General features: G+C 41.4%; 2 protein-coding genes across 4 annotated transcripts in view; one reads left to right on the top strand and one right to left on the bottom strand.

The window, feature by feature from the left end:
* The first annotated feature begins 14 nt into the window (after positions 1–14).
* On the top strand, positions 15–15,433 carry uevld (UEV and lactate/malate dehyrogenase domains). The gene is made up of 12 exons (XM_061970010.1): positions 15–192; positions 5,057–5,141; positions 5,213–5,278; positions 5,353–5,516; positions 5,575–5,719; positions 5,800–5,894; positions 6,835–6,940; positions 7,042–7,212; positions 11,652–11,816; positions 11,931–12,015; positions 12,112–12,235; positions 14,849–15,433. Exons 1-12 carry the CDS (start codon positions 151–153, stop codon positions 15,011–15,013), a joined length of 1,413 nt encoding a protein of 470 aa, XP_061825994.1. The 5' UTR covers positions 15–150; the 3' UTR covers positions 15,014–15,433.
* A 36-nt stretch (positions 15,434–15,469) lies between these two features.
* LOC133612529 (USP6 N-terminal-like protein) overlaps positions 15,470–18,780 on the bottom strand; it is a 33,880-nt gene continuing 30,569 nt past the window's right edge. For all 3 annotated transcript variants that reach the window (XM_061970007.2, XM_061970006.2, XM_061970008.2), the window contains one exon: positions 15,470–17,774. In XM_061970007.2, coding sequence (XP_061825991.1) covers positions 16,651–17,774 — 1,124 coding nt within the window. In that variant the 3' untranslated portion in view covers positions 15,470–16,650. The remainder of the gene's footprint in view (positions 17,775–18,780) is intronic.

Here is an 18,780-nt window from a genome sequence, read left to right as displayed (position 1 = left end):
GTCGGCTTCCGTACTTGTATTGGAGTGGGCGTGGCTTGTCATTCCCTTAGCTACTCAAGAAAGTTTGCGGAAGTTAGTCCAAGTCCGACAAAGAGTGAAGAACACAGAGCGACCGCGGCTAATTGTGGTTTGTTTGTTTTACCTCGATAAATGGACCTTTATTCGAGTAAAATAAAGCGGGTCCTCTCTAAGGTGAGTTAACAATACCCGAAGTAAAGAAACTAAAGAACTAACAGGCACTGTAAATGCCAGCGAGCATAGCATGTTAGCACAAACGGTCGAAACAAGTTGGCCGCTGTCAGCTGTTAAAACTGACCCAACCAGTTCCACACACCTTGTGACGAGGAAGTCTTGCTTAGTTTGACAACTGCGAGCTTTTTATAACCAGATTTGATAAACGACATTTTAGGACATGAAGCACGTGACTTCCAGCATTTAGTTAGGAACTTGCTGAACAAAACAAATCCGCTAGTATAATAACTTAACACGTCTCACTAGAGCTGGGAAAAAAATGTTATGTGTCACATTGTTAAACATAAAATGCTGGGAATTTAAAACGCTGTCCTCAGGAAGTGCTTCAATCAATCAAAGTTTATTTATATAGCCCTGAATCACGAGTGTCTCAAAGGGCTGCACAAGCCACAACGACATCCTCGACTCAGATCCCACATCAGGGCAAGAAAAAAACTCAACCCAATGGGATGACAATGAGAAACCTTGGAGGGGACCGCAGATGTGGAGACCCCTCCTCCCCTCCTGGGAGACCGGTGCAATGGACGTCGAGTGGATCTAGTAATAGTGTGAGAGTCCAGTCCATGGTGGAGCCAGCAGGAGATCATCTTGAGTGGAAACAAGTCAGCAGCGCAGAGACGTCCCCAACTGATGCACAGATGAGTGGTCCACCCTGGGTCCCGACTTTGAACAGCTAGCGCGTCAACTGTGCTCACCTAATATGTGCCCCACCACTCCACAAAGGAGAGCGGGGCAGAGCAGAAAAGAGACGGCAGATCAACTGGTCTAAAAGGGGGGTCTATTTAAAGGCAAGAGTACACAAATGAGTTTTAAGATGGGACTTAAATGCTTCTACTGAGTCCAGCCCATAGTGGGGCCAGCAGGAGATCATCTTGAGTGGAAACAAGTCAGCAGCGCAGAGACGTCCCCAACTGATGCACAGATGAGTGGTCCACCCCGGGTCCCGACTTTGAACAGCTGGCGCGTCATCATCATCTGTGGTCACCTAATAACCTCTCCACGCAGGAGAGGGGGGCAGAGCAGAAAAGAGACGGCAGATCAACTGGTCTAAACGGGGCTTAATTTAAAGGCTAGTATATACAAATTTGTTTTAAGATGGGACTTAAATGCTTCTACTAAGGTAGCATCTCTAACTGTTATCGGTAGGGCATTCCAGAGTACTGGAGCCCGAATAGAAAACACTCTCTCTTTTTTGGGGCTCTGGCAATCACTAATAAGACGGAGTTCTTTGAACGCAGATTTCTTGCCGGGACATATGGTAGAATACAATCAGCCGGATAAGATGGAGCTAGACCGTTTAGTGTTTAATACGTAAGTCAACCTGCTACCCTCTGGAAGGAGGTATAGATCGATTTGTGCCAGGACCACCAGAATGTCTCACAGTCTGTATCCCCAGGCTGTGAGACTGCTAAGTGAACAGCCTGCCCCTTTACTGGCTCACTCTTCACCACCTCAATAATTGGGCTCTGGACATTGCATTGCTGCAACATCAACGTAACACCCATCAGACATCTGACTCTTCCCACCCCCCTCTATTCGCTATCTTCTTGACAATGCTTAAATGTAAACTATTGTCAACCTGCACTTCAATGCAGTTTCTATGCCGCTAGATGAAGTCCAAACAAAATCTCGTTGACATGTATGACTTAAGTGTTATTATGACAATGACAATAAAATGAATTGATTGATTGATTGATTGGTTTGTAGTAAAACCCTGAAGTTGCATCTTAAGTGCACAGGAAGCCAGTGCGGGTGAGCCAGTATAGGCGTAAAACTTTCTTGCTTGTGTTACGACTTTTTATATAACATATAATTTGGGAAAGTGAAGCCTTGTGATGCCTAACTGTTGCCTTTAAAATTATAATTATACTAACAGTAAGAGCCAAAAATACAGTGGTACCTCAACTTAACGGTGTTTTGAGATTAATTCTGTCTCTCGGGCTAATTGTTATGCTGTAACATTAGTTGGCGTAGCAGATGTCACAGTGAACCCGGTGAGAGCCACCCAAAACATTTGGTCTTAGTCACATTAGCATTAGCTTTTAATTAGAGATGGTTATAACTTTGTTTTCCAACCATGGTGAGGACTATGAATCATCAAAGACATTATGTAGTTTTTTGACAACTTGGTGAAGCAATTCGAACATATCACTGCTAGTCTGCGCCATACTGAAACACAATGAGTCCAACTTCAACCAAAATTATTAAAATATTACCCAAACGGCAAACCTTTTTCCATCCATGAAAATGTGGAAAAGCTGCTGATGGTGTGTTTGACGGAGAAGCAGCTGGAATAAAATAGTGTAGAAGTCCACTGTCCAATGCTGTATATGATTATTTTGTTGCTTCATTAAATGAGTAGTTGTTTGTAGTAAATTCTGTTGTATTGTTTTTCATACAATATTTCTTATCTAAAAGTGTTTTTATTTTTAGATGCTGTGTTACTTGATAAAATTGTGCTGTTTTGGGGATGGGGGGCAAGCACCAATCAAATTGATTTCATTTGATTTTAATAGGCGACATTGATTTGAGATGCAAGCTACAACCAATTAAGCTTGAGGTACTATTGTAAATGTTGACAACTCCATGGGTTAATCTTTTTTAGGCCAGGGGGTCTCCAACCTTTTTTTTTTGTTCTGAGGGGGACTTTTACAAACTTTTACTAGTGGAGGGATTTTTGAATCACCTTTTGAGCTTGGATTTTGTGTTTTTTATGACAAGCAACAGTTGAGTTGTACAAACCCCGTTTCCATATGAGTTGGGAAATTGTGTTGGATGTAAATATAAACGGAATACAATGATTTGCAAATCATTTTCAACCCATATTCACTTGAATATGCTACAAAGACAACATATTTGATGTTCAAACTGATAAACATTTTTTTTTTTGCAAATAATCATTAACTTTAGAATTTTATGCCAGCAACACATGACAAAGAAGTTGGGAAAGGTGGCAATAAATACTGATAAAGTTGAGGAATGCTCATCAAACACTTATTTGCAACATCCCGCAGGTGTGCAGGCTAATTGGGAACAGGTGGGTGCCATGATTGGGTATAAAAACAGCTTCCCAAAAAATGTTAGTCTTTCACAAGAAAGGATGGGGCGAGGTACACCCCTTTGTCCACAACTGCGTGAGCAAATAGTCAAATAGTTTAAGAACAACGTTTCTCAAAGTGCAATTGCAAGAAATTTAGGGATTTCAACATCTACGGTCCATAATATCATCAAAAGGTTCAGAGAATCTTGAGAAATCACTCCACGTAAGCGGCATGGCCGGAAACCAACATTGAATGACCGTGACCTTCGATCCCTCAGACGGCACTGTATCAAAAACCAACATTAATCTCTAAAGAATATCACCATATGGGCTCAGGAACACTTCAGAAAACCACTGTCACTAAATACAGTTGGTCGCTACATCTGTAAGTGCAAATTAAAGCTCTACTATGCTAAGCGAAAGCCATTTATCAACAACATCCAGAAACGCCGCCGGTTTCTCTGGGCCCGAGATCATCTAAGATGGACTCATGCAAAGTGGAAAAGTGTTCTGTGGTCTGACGAGTCCACATTTTAAATTGTTTTTGGAAATATTCGACATCGTGTCATCCGGACCAAAGGGGAAGTGAACCATCCAGACTGTTATCTACGCAAAGTTCAAAAGCCAGCATCTGTGATGGTATGGGGGTGCATTAGTGCCCAAAGCATGGGTAACTTACACATCTGTGAAGGCACCATTAATGCTGAAAGGTACATACAGCTTTTGGAACAACATATGCTGCAATCTAAGCGCCGTCTTTTTCATGGACGCCCCTGCTTATTTCAGCAAGACAATGCCAAGCCACATTCAGCGTGGCTTCGTAAAAAAGAATGCGGGTACTTTCCTGGCCCGCCTGCAATTCAGACCTGTCTCCCATCAAAAATGTGTGGCGCATTATGAAGCGTAAAATACGACAGCGGAGACCTTGGACTGTTGAACGACTGAAGCTCTACATTAAACAAGAATGGGAAAGAATTCCACTTTCAAAGCTTCAACACTTAGTTTCCTCAGTTCCCAATCGTTTATTGAGTGTTGTTAAAAGAAAAGGTGATGTAACACAGTGGTGAACATGCCCTTTCCCAACTACTTTGGCACGTGTTGCAGCCATGAAATTCTAAGTTAATTATTATTTGCAAAAAAAAATAAAGTTTATGAGTTTGAACATCAAATATCTTGTCTTTGCAGTGCATTCAACTGAATATGGGTTGAAAAGGATTTGCAAATCATTGTATTCGTTTATATTTACATCTAACACAATTTCCCAACTCATATGGGAACGGGGTTTGTATATATATATATATATATATATATATATATATATATTATATGTACTATTTGTGCCTCAAAATGAGCTGGTATGTTAGGAATATTCGCAATTTCCCTCTCTTCTATACCTTCTATTCTCTGTTATATTTACATCTAACACAATTTCCCAACTCATATGGAAACAAGGTTTGTATTTTATTTAGGAAGGAGCTCTCTAATCATTGCGGCCAATGTGTTTCTGCTGTTTTGTGGTGATTGGTCATTAAATAGAGGCATCAAGTCCAAACAGAACATTTATTTCGAAAAATACGACTCAATATCACATAGCAAGTTAGTTGCTGGTTGGAGACCCCTGCATTAGACACTTTCATCGTTAAAAATTCTCTAATGTAATTCTATTCTATTTAACTTTGCATCTCTCTTCCTATAACCTTGTGATTGATCCTGCGAATGTCCTTCAAGATCAATAAAGTATTTATCTGCCTTGACCAATTTTAGTACAAGTTCAGTGATGTTGCTCTTCAGGAATTGAACAAAATCGATGAAGAATACCCGGGGATGGACACCTCTGTCGGCACATACAGTGAGTCGTTTACACACTTGACAGTTCTCTCAAACACATGAAGTTGATTATTCCCTTCCTTCTATTCACAGCATTCAAAGATGGCTCCCAGAAAGAGCTCCTGAAATTGAATGGTAACCTTCCAGTCAAGTATGAAGGTAAGAGTCCCATTTAGGGTGTAAATGCAGATGTGATGGAACCGCACTGATGTATTGTTTGAAAACCCTGATAGGACGCTCCTACAACTTCCCTATTCAGCTTTGGATGATTGACTCCTTCCCGGTCACCCCTCCCATTTGTCTCCTGAAGCCCACAGCAGGCATGATGATCCGGGAGGGCAAACATGTGGATGCCCGGGGCCGCATCCACCTGCCAGTGCTGCACAACTGGGATCATGTACGTCCTTGTACTTGTGTTGCTCCTCAATTTTCTGATTCTCTTTTGTGTGCTGCAGCCTAAGTCATCTGTAGTGGACCTTTTGAATGAGATGACTGACAAGTTTCAAGCGGAACCTCCGCTGTCGTCCATCCCTGAAGGAGGAGAAAAACAAGATCCACACGAACTTCTAGCATATGTCAATAAGCTCCAGATCAGTGATAGTGCGTCGTTTTTTTAAATCATGTCACACGTCATCAAATTTGACATTTATCTATTTGACAGCTTAACGCTTGACTTTCAGGTGCAATCAGACATCATGACCACTCAGGCCACAAAGTCTCTGTTATCGGAGGAGGAGATTTAGGAATGGCTTCGATCATGAGCATTTTGGCAAAGGTTTGCACCTTTTTTTTGGCATTATTTCAGGCATTAGGCCCTTTTCCACCGCAGGAACTTTGCCACAAGTTCTCCTTGTGTTTCCACCAAAAACTACTTTGTACACTTCTTCCGGAACCATTCGAAGTTCTTCCTAGCTCGGTGGGATGTTTCCAAGCTGCCCAGAACCTTTTCGGGGCCGGGCTGTGCTGTTGAACGCTGTTTGGTTGAACACAATTGGGGGCGTTCCTAAAACCTCTCTTTCAAACCCACGACCGCTGTTGGGCCAAAATTTGATTCCCTTTGCAGGAGCGTGCACCACTTGCTAAACTTGCATTGCTTTACTTTATTTGCGTGGTTATTGTAACGCCATGTGTTTGACATTATTTAAGCCTTGACCGTGTCCGAAAAATGACAGTTTGCCTTTTATGTGGTATTAATGAGATTTAAAGGAATGTGTTAGTCCGATATTCATCTGCTAAAACCTATTTCTTGTTTAGAAACTACATACAATTGTAACTGTTATTTCTTTGTGCACATAATACATATTTATGAAGTGTTCAACAACTAGTAATCTGTTGTGGGCAGACGAATCCCAGTAATGCAGATTTAAAAATGTTATATACATTTAATTTAATTTTATAAATCATATCGTTTTCTATATGATTGCTTTGTATTTGATATACTTACTTTTTAGTAAAAGAACTGTCACGTAATATTGTCTGTTTATTTACATGATATCAGTGGTAGAAATGTACTAAACCACTCCTCCATATGTCATCAGCCGGATTTGTATAAATTACCCTGAAATGTGAAAAGCGGTGGAAACACAAACAACACACTTCTAAAGGAACCTATAGCTCCAGGAACCAGAGGTTCCTGAACTTTTGGTGGAAAAGGGCTTATTGTTTTTATTCTGTACTGATCACTCTCCTCCATTTTTCTTCTGTGCGCCCCCAAGTGTAAAGTGGATAAACTTATCTTCATTGATGTTGCTGAGAGTTCCACTAAGGGAGGCAGCACAGATTTGGAGATCTTTAGGCTGCCAAATGTGGAGGTGTCCAAGGGTGCGTAACCTTCCACACAGTCACATCTCCACTATTCTTTTCAAGCATGTTGCTTAACCATGCAAGAAACACTTTTTTACTCCACTCTATTACTTTTTTAGATTTGTCAGCATCTGCAGGCTCCAGAGTTGTCATCGTGACAGCCAACGCGTGGAGCGGTGAGCAGTCGTACGTAAGCGTGGTCCAGAGCAACGTTGACTTGTTCAAAGGATTTATTCCAACCTTGGCACGTCTCAACCCAAACGCTGTTATGCTCGTCGCCTCTCAGCCAGGTAAGCGACTTGGACCCTGAAACAGACTACTCCTACGCTGTAGTGCAAGTACACTATTATTCAGTTATGTTAGTGATTTTATATTTGATTAACATATTTATATTGTTGTATTCAGCAGTGGCAAACTTATTTTTCACATTTATTTTTAGGCTCGTTTAGACTAAAGTACAGGAAGATACTAACTTGAAGCATGGTTGCAATTTAAAGGGGAACTGCACTTTCTTTTGGAATTTTGCCTATCATTCACAATCCTTATGTAAGACAAGAACAAACATGTTTAACTTTTTTATGCATTTTAACTATAAAATAAATGCAATCAAAAGTCCATTTACAATGGAGCCTATTGGAGCCGTGCAATTCCGCCTACAAAGCCGTAAAAAACATCCAAACACCTCCATGAAGGTTTAATATACATGATGTAAGTATATATGTAATGTAGTAACGGGCACATTTAATATTTACGTAATTTGATCATTTTAAGTATAAGTGGCACATACATTTAAAAAATGCATCACATGGGTCGCTTTTTTTCAACATCACTGATTATTACTCACTGCAAACTTCATGAGCGACAACAAACACAATAAACATCACTTATTGTACAAGGTCTGCTGTCAAAAGGATGCCGACTGGTAGAATCTTGTTATAGTTCCAATTAGATGAAGAATGACTCATAATACTTGTGAAGAAAACAGGGGTGGAACCATGCGTCATTTCGGGTCGTTCTCGCCATTCCTGGGTCTAAATTGGCTGTCAAAGTGTACCAACTTGTCGGATAACATCCTTGTCCTTCTACTATTCATGTGAGAGGTATGATTCACAATAAACTTCCACGAGCAAGGAAGCGAGGAAACCGGTTACCACTCGATGATGTAAACATTACAAACACGCTAGTGATCATGGTGCCGCTATAAATAGTTTGTCTGTGTTAGAGCTTATAATAACAATATCCTATGAAGGTTCTCATTCAACCAGGTCGCTGTCATCTTAAAGGGGAACATTATCACAATTTCAGAATTGTTAAAACCATTAAAAATCAGTTCCCAGTGGCTTATTATATTTTCCGAAGTTTTTTTCAAAATTTTACCCATCACGCAATATCCCTAAAAAAAGCTTCAAAGTGCCTGATTTTAACCATCGTTATAAACACCCGTCTATTTTCCTGTGACGTCACATAGTTAAGCCAACACAAACAAACATGGCGGAAAGAACAGCAAGCTATAGCAACAAAAGCTCGGATTCAGACTCGGATTTCAGCGGCTTAAGCGATTCCACAGATTACGAATGTATTGAAACGGATGGTTGTAGTGTGGAGGCAGGTAGCGAAAACGAAATTGAAGAAGAAACTGAAGCTATTGAGCCATATCGGTTTGAACCGTATGCAAGCGAAACCGACGAAAACGACACGACAGCCAGCGACACGGTTGAAAGCGAGGACGAATTCGGCGATCGCCTTCTAACCAACGATTGGTATGTGTTTGTTTGGCATTAAAGGAAACTAACAACTATTAACTAGGTTTACAGCATATGAAATACATTTGGCAACAACATGCACTTTGAGAGTGCAGACAGCCCAATTTTCATCAATTAATATATTCTGTAGACATACCCTCATCCGCGCTCTTTTCCTGAAAGCCGATCTGTCCAGTTTTGGAGTTGATGTCAGCAGGCCAGGGAAGCTAGGGTCGATAGGGGGTTTAGCTCGCTCGTCTGCGGGAACAAACTGCCGCCATTGCTTGCCGTGCTACCGAGGCCCTTTGTCCCTGAATTGCTCACACACTCCGGCAGATTCAATGGGGGTCTGGCGGCAGATTTCTTTGACTTTATCGTTGGAAATGCATCTGCTTTGAGTGTCGCAGGATATCCACACATTCTTGCCATCTCTGTCGTAGCATAGCTTTCGTCGGTAAAGTGTGCGGAACAAACGTCTAATTTCTTGCCACTTTCGCATCTTTGGGCCACTGGTGCAACTTGAATCCGTCCCTGTTTGTGTTTGTTACACCCTCCGACAACACACCGACGTGGCATGATGTCTCCAAGGTATGGAAAACAGTTGAAAAAACGGAAAATAACAGAGCTGATTTGACTCGGTGTTTGAGAAAATGGCGGATTGCTTCCCGATGTGACGCCACGTTGTGACGTCATCGCTCCGAGAGCGAATATTAGAAAGGCGTTTAATTCGCCAAAATTCACCCATTTAGAGTTCGGAAATCGGTTAAAAAAATATATGGTCTTTTTTCTGCAACATGAAGGTATATATTGACGCTTACATAGGTCTGGTGATAATGTTCCCCTTTAAGGCGTTTCATTTTTCTTTTGTTTTTCATTTATTATTTATACCAACAGTGGTAATAGACAATATATCAATGATGGTAAGGAAACATTAAGCACTTGTTAACGCATTTGGCATTCTGGTAACCTTCTGTGTCCAGAATGCTTCTAACTCCTGTTATTTGTTGGAGGTTAAATTGCAGTCTTTTAGGAATAGTTGAAAGAACAGTGTTGTATGTGGGAGACAGGTGATGTCGCAGACCACCTCCTCTGTTCAGGGATGGTTTTTCAACCTTGACAAAAATGGCTTCCCTTACTCCTCTTTTGTACCATCCGTCCTCCCTGTCCAGAATATGTACAATTGTTCTCAAAGGAGTGATGTTTCTCTCTGAGGTGCAGGTAGACGGCTGAGTTTTGGCCTGAAGAGTTTGCCCGTCTATGCTGTGCCATGCGTCTGCTTAGTGGTTGTTTTGTTTCCCCAATATATGAATCAGGGCATTCATCATTACACTGGATAGCATACACCAGATTGTTTTTTGTAGGTGTGGGGTGTCCGGTCTTTAGGATGCACCAGTCTTTGTTTCAGGATGTTGCCCGGTTTGAAGTGTACTGGGATGTTGTGTTGGTTAAAAGATCTTCTGAGTTTCTCAAATAGACCTGATACATAGGACAATATTTTCACCTTTCACATTTTTCCTCCTCATCCACTCTGTTCTTATTTCTGGAACTGAATGCACTTTTCACAAACGACCAGCTGGGTAACCACAGGTTTTGAGGGCTTCCCTCAAATGCCTATGGCCTTTCTCTTTGGCCTGTGGGCTGGTAGGAACATTATCAGCTCTGTGTTGTAGGGTTCTGATAACACCCAGTTTGTGTTTCAGTGGGTGGTGTGAGTCAAAAAGTAGGTATTAATCAGTATGTGTGGGTTTTCGGTAAACCCCAACAAAGGTCTCTTTTTTTCTCCAATGTGGACATCACAGTCCAAAAAAGGCTTGTGTCTTTGACATCCTCACGTGTGAACTTGAGTTACTGTGCTTGGTGAAGGCTTGCACTTCTTGGTTTATGATTTTCACCCATGTGTCATCCACATATCTGTACCAGTGACTTGGTGTTGTTTCCTTAAAAGAGCTCAAAGCTCTCTTTTTTTTGTCCTCCATGTAAAGGTTTGCTACTATTGGGGATACAGGCGATCCCATGGCACTACCATGTTTTTGTCGGTAAAACGTTCCCATGAATTAAAAGTTTGTAGTGTTAAGGCAAAGTTCTAGCAAAAGGCAAATCTGCTCTGGGTTTAGTGTGGATCTATCCTGTAAGGTGTGATCACCTAGTAGACGTTGCCTCTATGTCTCTACTGCATCCTGAGTTGGAATATAACAATATCACTAATACTTGGTTCATATTCAAGTCATGAAATGTAAATTGAGTATTGTTAGCGGTTTATGGGTGTTTTTTATTGGCTATAAGATTACTTTTATTTACATTTATTTACGATTTAGAATGCATTTAAAAAAATACATCCATCGTCATGTCTTTCATGATTGTGAACGATAAGCAAAATAAAATAAAAAAGTGTGGTTCCCCTTTTTAAAGGGACTTAAAATGAATGCAGTCTTTTCTGACTTATAAATGTTATAATGTTGAATATTCTTGTTGAACAATACAAATGTATTAAATCATAAGGTTAATGCAGCTTGGCGTGAGCTTGCACTCAGTTTTGGACGCCTCTGTGGGGTTTGCAGTGTGGCTAAGATGATGACGTGACAGCGACACGGGTGTATTTATTTAGACATTGAGTAAAAAGGGAAAACACAAAAAAGTTTAGCTTGCATAGCGGCGCTTCCGTGTTAATAGCTTCACCTTGGTCATTAGTTTTGAAGCCAAAATACCTCCGTATTCTGCTTTGTGCACCCTCTTTATTAACCAGTAGAATTTCCGTTATTTTGACATTCTTCCTCTTCACACTGTTTATACTTGTGTGTGTGTGTGTGTGTGTTGACTCACTCAACATGCACCTCAACTCATATTTCCAGCAACGTCACCGTGGTACAGTGACAAGTACCGGTATTTTTGAAAGGCAGTATAGTACCTATTTTAATTCATTAGTGGTACTTTTTTAGTAGCGGTACAACCCTAGTCTCAGGTATGTTCGCTCTGTGCTTGGTCTCTAGTGGACGTCATGACCCACGTCGCTTGGAGGCAGAGCGGCCTGCCGCCGACACAAGTCATAGGCGTGGGCTGTAATCTGGACTCGGAGCGTCTTAGTCACGTGCTGGATATTAACTTAAACACTCACAAAGAGGCCTGGGTCATTGGTGAGCTTTCTGACAACAAAGGTGAGTCCAGAAGCCCACTTGACATGCTTGCTATTTAGGAGTTCTATAGTGTGGACTCAACCTGCTAGATCTGCACTTCCAATAACACTGATTCATCTGTGCTTCGTCCTGCAGTCCCAGTGATGAGTAACACGGGGCCAGGCTCCCAGAAGCAGCCTGAGATCACAGGATTCAGCTCCACCAAACCCTTACTCAGCAGGTAAAGCCCTCGGTTCTCTCCGGAAGAAAGGTCGAAGCAAGGACGGGGAAATGGAGAACATAAATAAATGGTTACGACCGATTTGGTTTCTTCCAGAGCATTTGACATCATGAAGAATCGAGGTCAGCGTTCCTGGTCCGTTGGTTTGTCAGTTGCCGACCTCACAAATAGCATCCTGACAGACCGGAAGAAAGTCCACTCTATTACTACACTTGCTCAGGTGACACTCCATCATTCAAACATCCGCACCTCCAAGCCTACATTTGGCAACATTGTTACTTCTATAACCATCGCTCATGATGGTTATAGATGAAACACTCTATAAGGTCACAATCACTATGGAGACCGGTCATAGCAGGCGTTTGCTTGTTGTACTTTGATGGACTGAATTAGCTCATGGATACAATTTTACTTTGTCTCTAAATATTTTATTCAGCGGTGAGTCATGTTCTTTGTAAAAGTTTTACTTCGGTTTTGCAGCATCACCGCATCCATTCAAAAGCCTGTAGAGATAATTGCTCATTTAGCATCACTTCGATTGTTGTCATCGTGACAAATTAGCAGGACCGTACTATGCAAGTTTATATTGTAGCCGAACATTCTCCCTGAAGATATATTGTCCAAAACATTCTTTCATAGTTTTTTTTGCTCATTTATTGTTTTTTGTTTATTTTTTCAATTACTGCCGAAGCAGTACAGCAGTTTTGAATTGGCTTCACTGCAGTAGAAGATAGCGAACACTTTTCTTTCCCTTTGGACATATCAGACTATTTTTTTACCTTTTCAAATAGACTTTGGACGTTATCTAGAACAGGGGTGTCGAACTTGTTTTCATCGAGGGCCACATCGCAGTCATGGCCGCCCTCAGAGGGCCGCTTGTAACAGTGAATGTAAGAATCCATCCATCCATCCTAAAAGTATAATAACCTCATATTATTGCACAATTACTTCTGCATTTGATTATTTGATTTGTGTGCGTACAAATTGATGGATAACTTGCTTTGAAATTGTAAGTCCAGGTGACCAGCAGATGTTTAAGTATTTATTGTTATTTTTCCAAACGTTAATACGGTATATAATAAGGGGTGCTAAAAAATTTTTTTTATCACATATGAATCGCGATTCTTATTCATCTCAATTGTAAATTGATTAATAATTTTCAAAAATCTAATTTATTCATTTTTTCTGACAAATTATGTAAGAAAAAAGCATTTTACTTACTTGGTGCGCGTGTATGTCATACGTCAGCAACTAAAAGGAGGTTTTGTAACCTGTAAGCTGTTTTGTTAAGGTGTTGTTATTATTACTATACCAAATAATACATATCAAAAATCAGTTTGAATCGAGTATTGATTATTATTATTTTTATTTTATTTTATTTTTTAAATTATTATTTATTCATTTTTTTTTTTTTTTTGCCCTGTCCAGCTTCTCAGGCAAATCATATAGTTGATGTAGATGTCCATATCGGCTGTTCAGATTTACTTTACAAAAGAGAAGTGTAGGATACTTCTCTTGTTGCCTTATTTGTATTTGACTTTATTAAATGCAATTTCTATTATCATTTGGTGCAGCCGGGCCGGAGCAGGAGGGGATAGAAAGAGAAAAAAAGGAAGACAGAGGGGGAAATTGTGGGGACAAGAGGGGGATAAGACAGAGAGACAACAACAGCAAACACAACAACAACAATAGAGCAACATTAGCAAATAGGATATGTACAAATATGATGGTAAAAGTGATAGCAAAGAAGCTGTTAGTGAAATAAATAATAATACAGAAATGACAATGAGCATTATTACACTACAAATGGAGCAATAGAAATACCAATAGAAATAGCACTATTGATAATGAACAGTACCAATAATTTACCTCTATTATCAACAATACAGTTGTTCTAACGCAACAATACATGTATGTAATAACTTGAAATACAAAAGAATGCAGAAAAATGGAGGGGAAGAAAGAGAAGACACCTATATTAACCTTGTAGATTGTTATAGTTATGTTATATAGAGTATCGATTATGAATCAAATCCTCACCCCAAGAATCGAGTGGCGAGGTGCCCAACGATTCACACCAATAACAATTGAATATTTGCTGCATGAGCAGATCATATCAAAGTTTAAAACATATGAAGTTTCCTGTGTTACATAACATTTTCTCTGTCAAAATGGAAACAATGAAAAACATTTAGTAAGAACGATGAAGTACGCACATTATTCCCAGGCTGTCGGGGGCCACATTAAATGACGTGTCAGGCCGGATCTGGCCCCCGGGCCTTAAGTTTGACACCTGTGATCTAGAATATTAACTCAATTGTAGTTGTCAGTGTAGTCGTGTTTTTGTTTATTATTCGTACAAACCTGTCAATCGTGATTGACCAGTAGATAGGCGGAAGATCCAGGAGGTATGAGGAAAAATAACACATCAGTGCGCTCCCCTCCTGCAGACTGAGCAGAATACGTGCAAACAGTCACACTTCTTGACCTTGGAACATGCTCGTCACTTTGCTGCTCTTCAGGTGTGCACTTTCTTGCATTTCACTGGTTTCAATTCGGAGTTCAGTCTGTGAAACCTTGATAATGCTCCTGTGTCAAGGTGGCAGCGTACACCGTCTCGCCCTGCAAACTTACTTTGCAAAAAATTCTCGAGCTGTGCCAATGCAGACCGTTCCGGCTGACTCTTGTGGCACATTGATTAGATCCAGCTGCAATAACTCACCTCCTCGCTCTATTTGCCATCATTTACTCTCAACGGAAAGCTAACAAGCTAAACAGTTGATCTCGGGCTCAAAAAGGTTGCTGACCGCTGATCTCCTCCGTCCATGTTTAGGGCTGGGGTGGCATCGGGGTGGAGGTGTTCTTCAGCTTGCCGTGCCTCCTGGGTATGAACGGTTCCACCCGACTGGCTGGTGTGTCACTGGGAAAGGAGGACGATTCCAAACTGAAGGACAGCATCAGCTCACTCACAAACCTCATAAGTCAGCTGAGTATATGAAGGATGAGATTCTACTGCCCACTTCAGCGGGAAAGACTACATTGACGGATACGTTACTTACTGGTAACCGCCACCGATGGACTCGCACTATAATCAAGTCCATGACTTAAGACGGTTACTTTGTTTTGAGCTTGTGTGTTGTTGACTTGGGCTCGGGGAGAAATAACACATTTTGATGAAATGTCATAACTGCACTTTGAAACATTTTAACAGAAGCTATTTATACATTTTGCTACATTTTGGTGTATGGTGGTGTTTTTGTTTTTTTTATGCAATTCTTCAAGAGGATAAGGGAGTCAGCTTAGGTATTTCATTGAACATAACATGCCGTTTGCACAGCTTAAATTATGTACAGTAACATCCAAATGTTTGTGGGAGTGCAATAAACTTAATCACCTGGTGCCTGCTTGACATTGAAAAGGTGCATTTCCTTTTTATAAGAATTCAAGGAAAATCTTAGCTCTCAACATGTTTGTCTTTATTGGGGATGTGTTTTCCAGAAATGAAGATTAAAAAACAACTTAGATGCATGCTTGTCATTGGACGGCATAAACGTACTGGGGCTTTGGTCTGCTGCCAACTGGACCTGTGACATCACAGTACAATAACAATAGAGGTCTCATTCATGGTAATAGTCCACACTGAAAGGCTTAAGGAACTTTGAATAAATACATGAATGCAACGTTTGTCAACAAACTGAAGCATTGTTTAACAAACAAAATCCTATTTTTGCGTCAAAAAGAACAAAACAGCAACACTTCAGTAAAAATACAAGTTGGTATAAAAACTGCTGGAACAATCAATGTTAAACACGTCAAGGACTTTTTTTTTCAGTTAATGCAAATATATCATGGAAAACTAGTAACAGGCATACCAAAGTTATTTTGTCCACTTTTGGAATAGCTTTTAGATATGTTTGATTTTTCTGTCAACCACACTTATGCAGCAAGTATTCTGTGGAATTTGTCAAGCCTGATAAATGTCAGGCTTCACATTGGCATTTTTAAATTCCAATATGGCTTCAATTCCATTTCATTTTACTCCCAGCCATTAAATGACAGCTACTCTTATGTATCAATGTGTGTATGAAGAAAGTGAAAAATAACTATATGCATCAACTGACAGTGTAACAGACAATAAATGATTTATTTATGAATGAACTACTAAGTTATGGCCACAAGAGGGGGATGGTGTTCGTAAATTTTTGTTCCATCATCAACCTGGTTTCATTTTAGCCCAACAAAATGTAGTTACTTCATAGAAGAACCAATACAATGAAACCATTGGGGACATCACAAACGTCTGTTTTAAAGCCTTTTTTTTTTTAATCAAATCCAAAATGTGTTGAATTAAATAAAGAAAGTGATTTGAGCGAAGGCTTGGGGTGAAATGAAGGACCGAATGTGAGCATTGACACACTTTAAGACACTTTTTTGGAAAGGATAAGTGATGTTATGGAACAACACACCAATAAGAAAAGCTGAACGGTTCAATGTGTCGCGATACAAAAAAATCTGACAATCAGGAAAGAGAAGTGAACCTTACAAAAGGATCATAGAAATGTGTGCATATTGATAATAATAATACAAAAAACCTTATCTACTGGCCCTATTTCAATGTAATCAGTCCGCACGTCTTCAAAAGGTGACTGACTTAGGCAGCTGCTGTCCACCTGGAGGCATTCTGCAAAAGTCCGGGCTGGATCGGACTGCCGGCACCCCGACTGTCAGCTGAGAAGGCCTGGAATGGCCCGGGGGGGACCTGGTGTACAAAAGTGGTGCTGGGAAGGCGGAATGGTCCCTGGGGCCGCGAGAGAAGGGCTTGCAGTAGGCGGAGGGGGAAGCGTCGGCGTGACCCTGTACGGGGGACAGTCTGTCTGCAAAGCAGGGCGGGGGAGGGGGGATGATGGCGTCCCCCACCCAGCTGTCCTCGCCTTCATATTCCGCCTCCTGAGGCAAACTGGGGAGAGCGCAGCGCAGGGGGAGAAGGGGAGATGGCGACGGGGGAATGAACACGGGAGGTGAGGGCAGCGGGTAGCGAGCGGGGTCATAGGCGGACGACGGGCCAAGGTGCATGCTGGGAATCTCCTCGGGGGTGGAGCCCAGCGGCCTCTCCGGGCCGCGGTCGTCGTCTTCAGACAGGTTGTCGTACTGCGAGGTGTTGGAGGGCCGCCGGTCTGCTGCTGATGTCGGGACAAACAGAGACACCGGGAACTTGGTGGGCTTGGGGGGAGGGAGCCTGGGGGAGGAGTTTGCTGATGCGGCAAAGGCGTGAGGAGGGGATGCGTGCGGTTTGGGGAACACTTGGGGAGGCGGATTGAAAGGAATTTGGACCGCAGGACTGTCTTTCTGCTCATCGTCCACCGGTGGTGGAGGTGGAAGATCTGGCAGGTCCAACATGTCCTCCGCGTGCACGCTGAGGACGTCTACACTAGGAGCTTCGTACGGAGGTGGCCAGTCCACGGGCTCCTCCTGGCCAGCACGCTTTTTTACTGCTTTAGGAGGGAGCGGAGGAGCCCTGCAAGGCATGATGGGAGAAGGGCTGGCTTGCACGTGTGCCGCATCGGGGTCAGGCGAGGCCAAAGGGGGCGTGTTGGAACTGCTGGGGCTTCTTGTTTGCTGAGGCGTGGAAGGAGACAAGGTGATGCTGTGTGTGTTGTGCAGATCACTTTTCACTTCCACGGGAGAGTCGGGCTGCAGAGGCAGCAGGAGGATCGGCCTCTCTTGGCCGAGCGGTTTCTTTGGCAGCTCCTCAGATTTTGCTGGAAAAAAAAGGGAAGGTATCAGCTAGGGTTGTACGGTATACCGGTATTAGTATAGTACCGCCATACTAATGAATCATTTTCAGTACTATACCGCCTCTGAAAAGTACCGGTCCCGCGTCATCGTCGCGCCATGTAATTGCTGGTTTATGAGCAGAGGAGCATGTTCGGCGGCACACACACACACACGGAGTACTTACAAGCAGCCAGTGTGTAGACAGAAAAGGGAGAACAGACGCATTTTGGCTTAAAAACTAACAATAACCCTCAGGTGTTTCAGTGAAAGAGGTGCTTTTTTAAGACATTGCTAACGTCCATCCGTAGTACTTCTAAACCACTAATCCTCGCCTCCATGGCGACGAATAAAGTATGTTTCTTACAAGTATCATCCCTGCAGGACGAGGAATAGCTAAACATGCTTCACTACACACCGTAGCTCACTGGCGTCAAAATGTTAACAAACGCCATTGGTGGATCTACACCTAACATCCACTGTAATGATACCAAGTACAGGCACGTATCTAGTCAATACTACTAAGATTACGTCGATATTTTTTGACATCACAACATCTTTTGTTTTATTAAAATGTATATTATGTTTAGAAACTCAGGAAATATGTCCCTGGACACATGAGGACTTTGAATATGACCAATGTATGATCCTGGAAGTACTTGGTATCGGATTGATACCCAAATTTGTGGTATCATCCAAAACTAATGTAAAGTATCCAAACAACAGAAGAATAAGTGATTATTACATTTTAACAGAAGTGTAGATAGAACATGTTAAAAGAGAAAGTAAGCAGATATTAACAGTAAATGAACAAGTAGATTAATAATTAATTTTCTACCACTTGTCCTTAATAATGTTGACAAAATAATAGAATGATAAATGACACAATATGTTACTTCATATGTCAGCAGACTAATGAGGAGTCTTTGTTTGTTTACTTTCTACTAAAAGACAAGTTGTCTAGTATGTTCACTATTTTATTTAAGGACTTAA

Source organism: Nerophis lumbriciformis, linkage group LG10 (assembly GCF_033978685.3).
Source record: "Nerophis lumbriciformis linkage group LG10, RoL_Nlum_v2.1, whole genome shotgun sequence".
In the NCBI taxonomy this organism is placed as follows: Eukaryota; Metazoa; Chordata; class Actinopteri; order Syngnathiformes; family Syngnathidae; genus Nerophis; species Nerophis lumbriciformis.
This window is presented reverse-complemented; position numbering and strand designations above follow the sequence as displayed.

Coding starts and splice junctions, on each gene's coding strand:
- uevld (XM_061970010.1), top strand. CDS start 151: ATGGACCTTTATTCGAGTAAAATAAAGCGGGTCCTCTCTAAG. Junction 5,279..5,352: donor CCTTCCAGTCAAGTATGAAG/GTAAGAGTCCCA, acceptor AAACCCTGATAG/GACGCTCCTACAACTTCCCT. Junction 5,720..5,799: donor TAAGCTCCAGATCAGTGATA/GTGCGTCGTTTT, acceptor CTTGACTTTCAG/GTGCAATCAGACATCATGAC.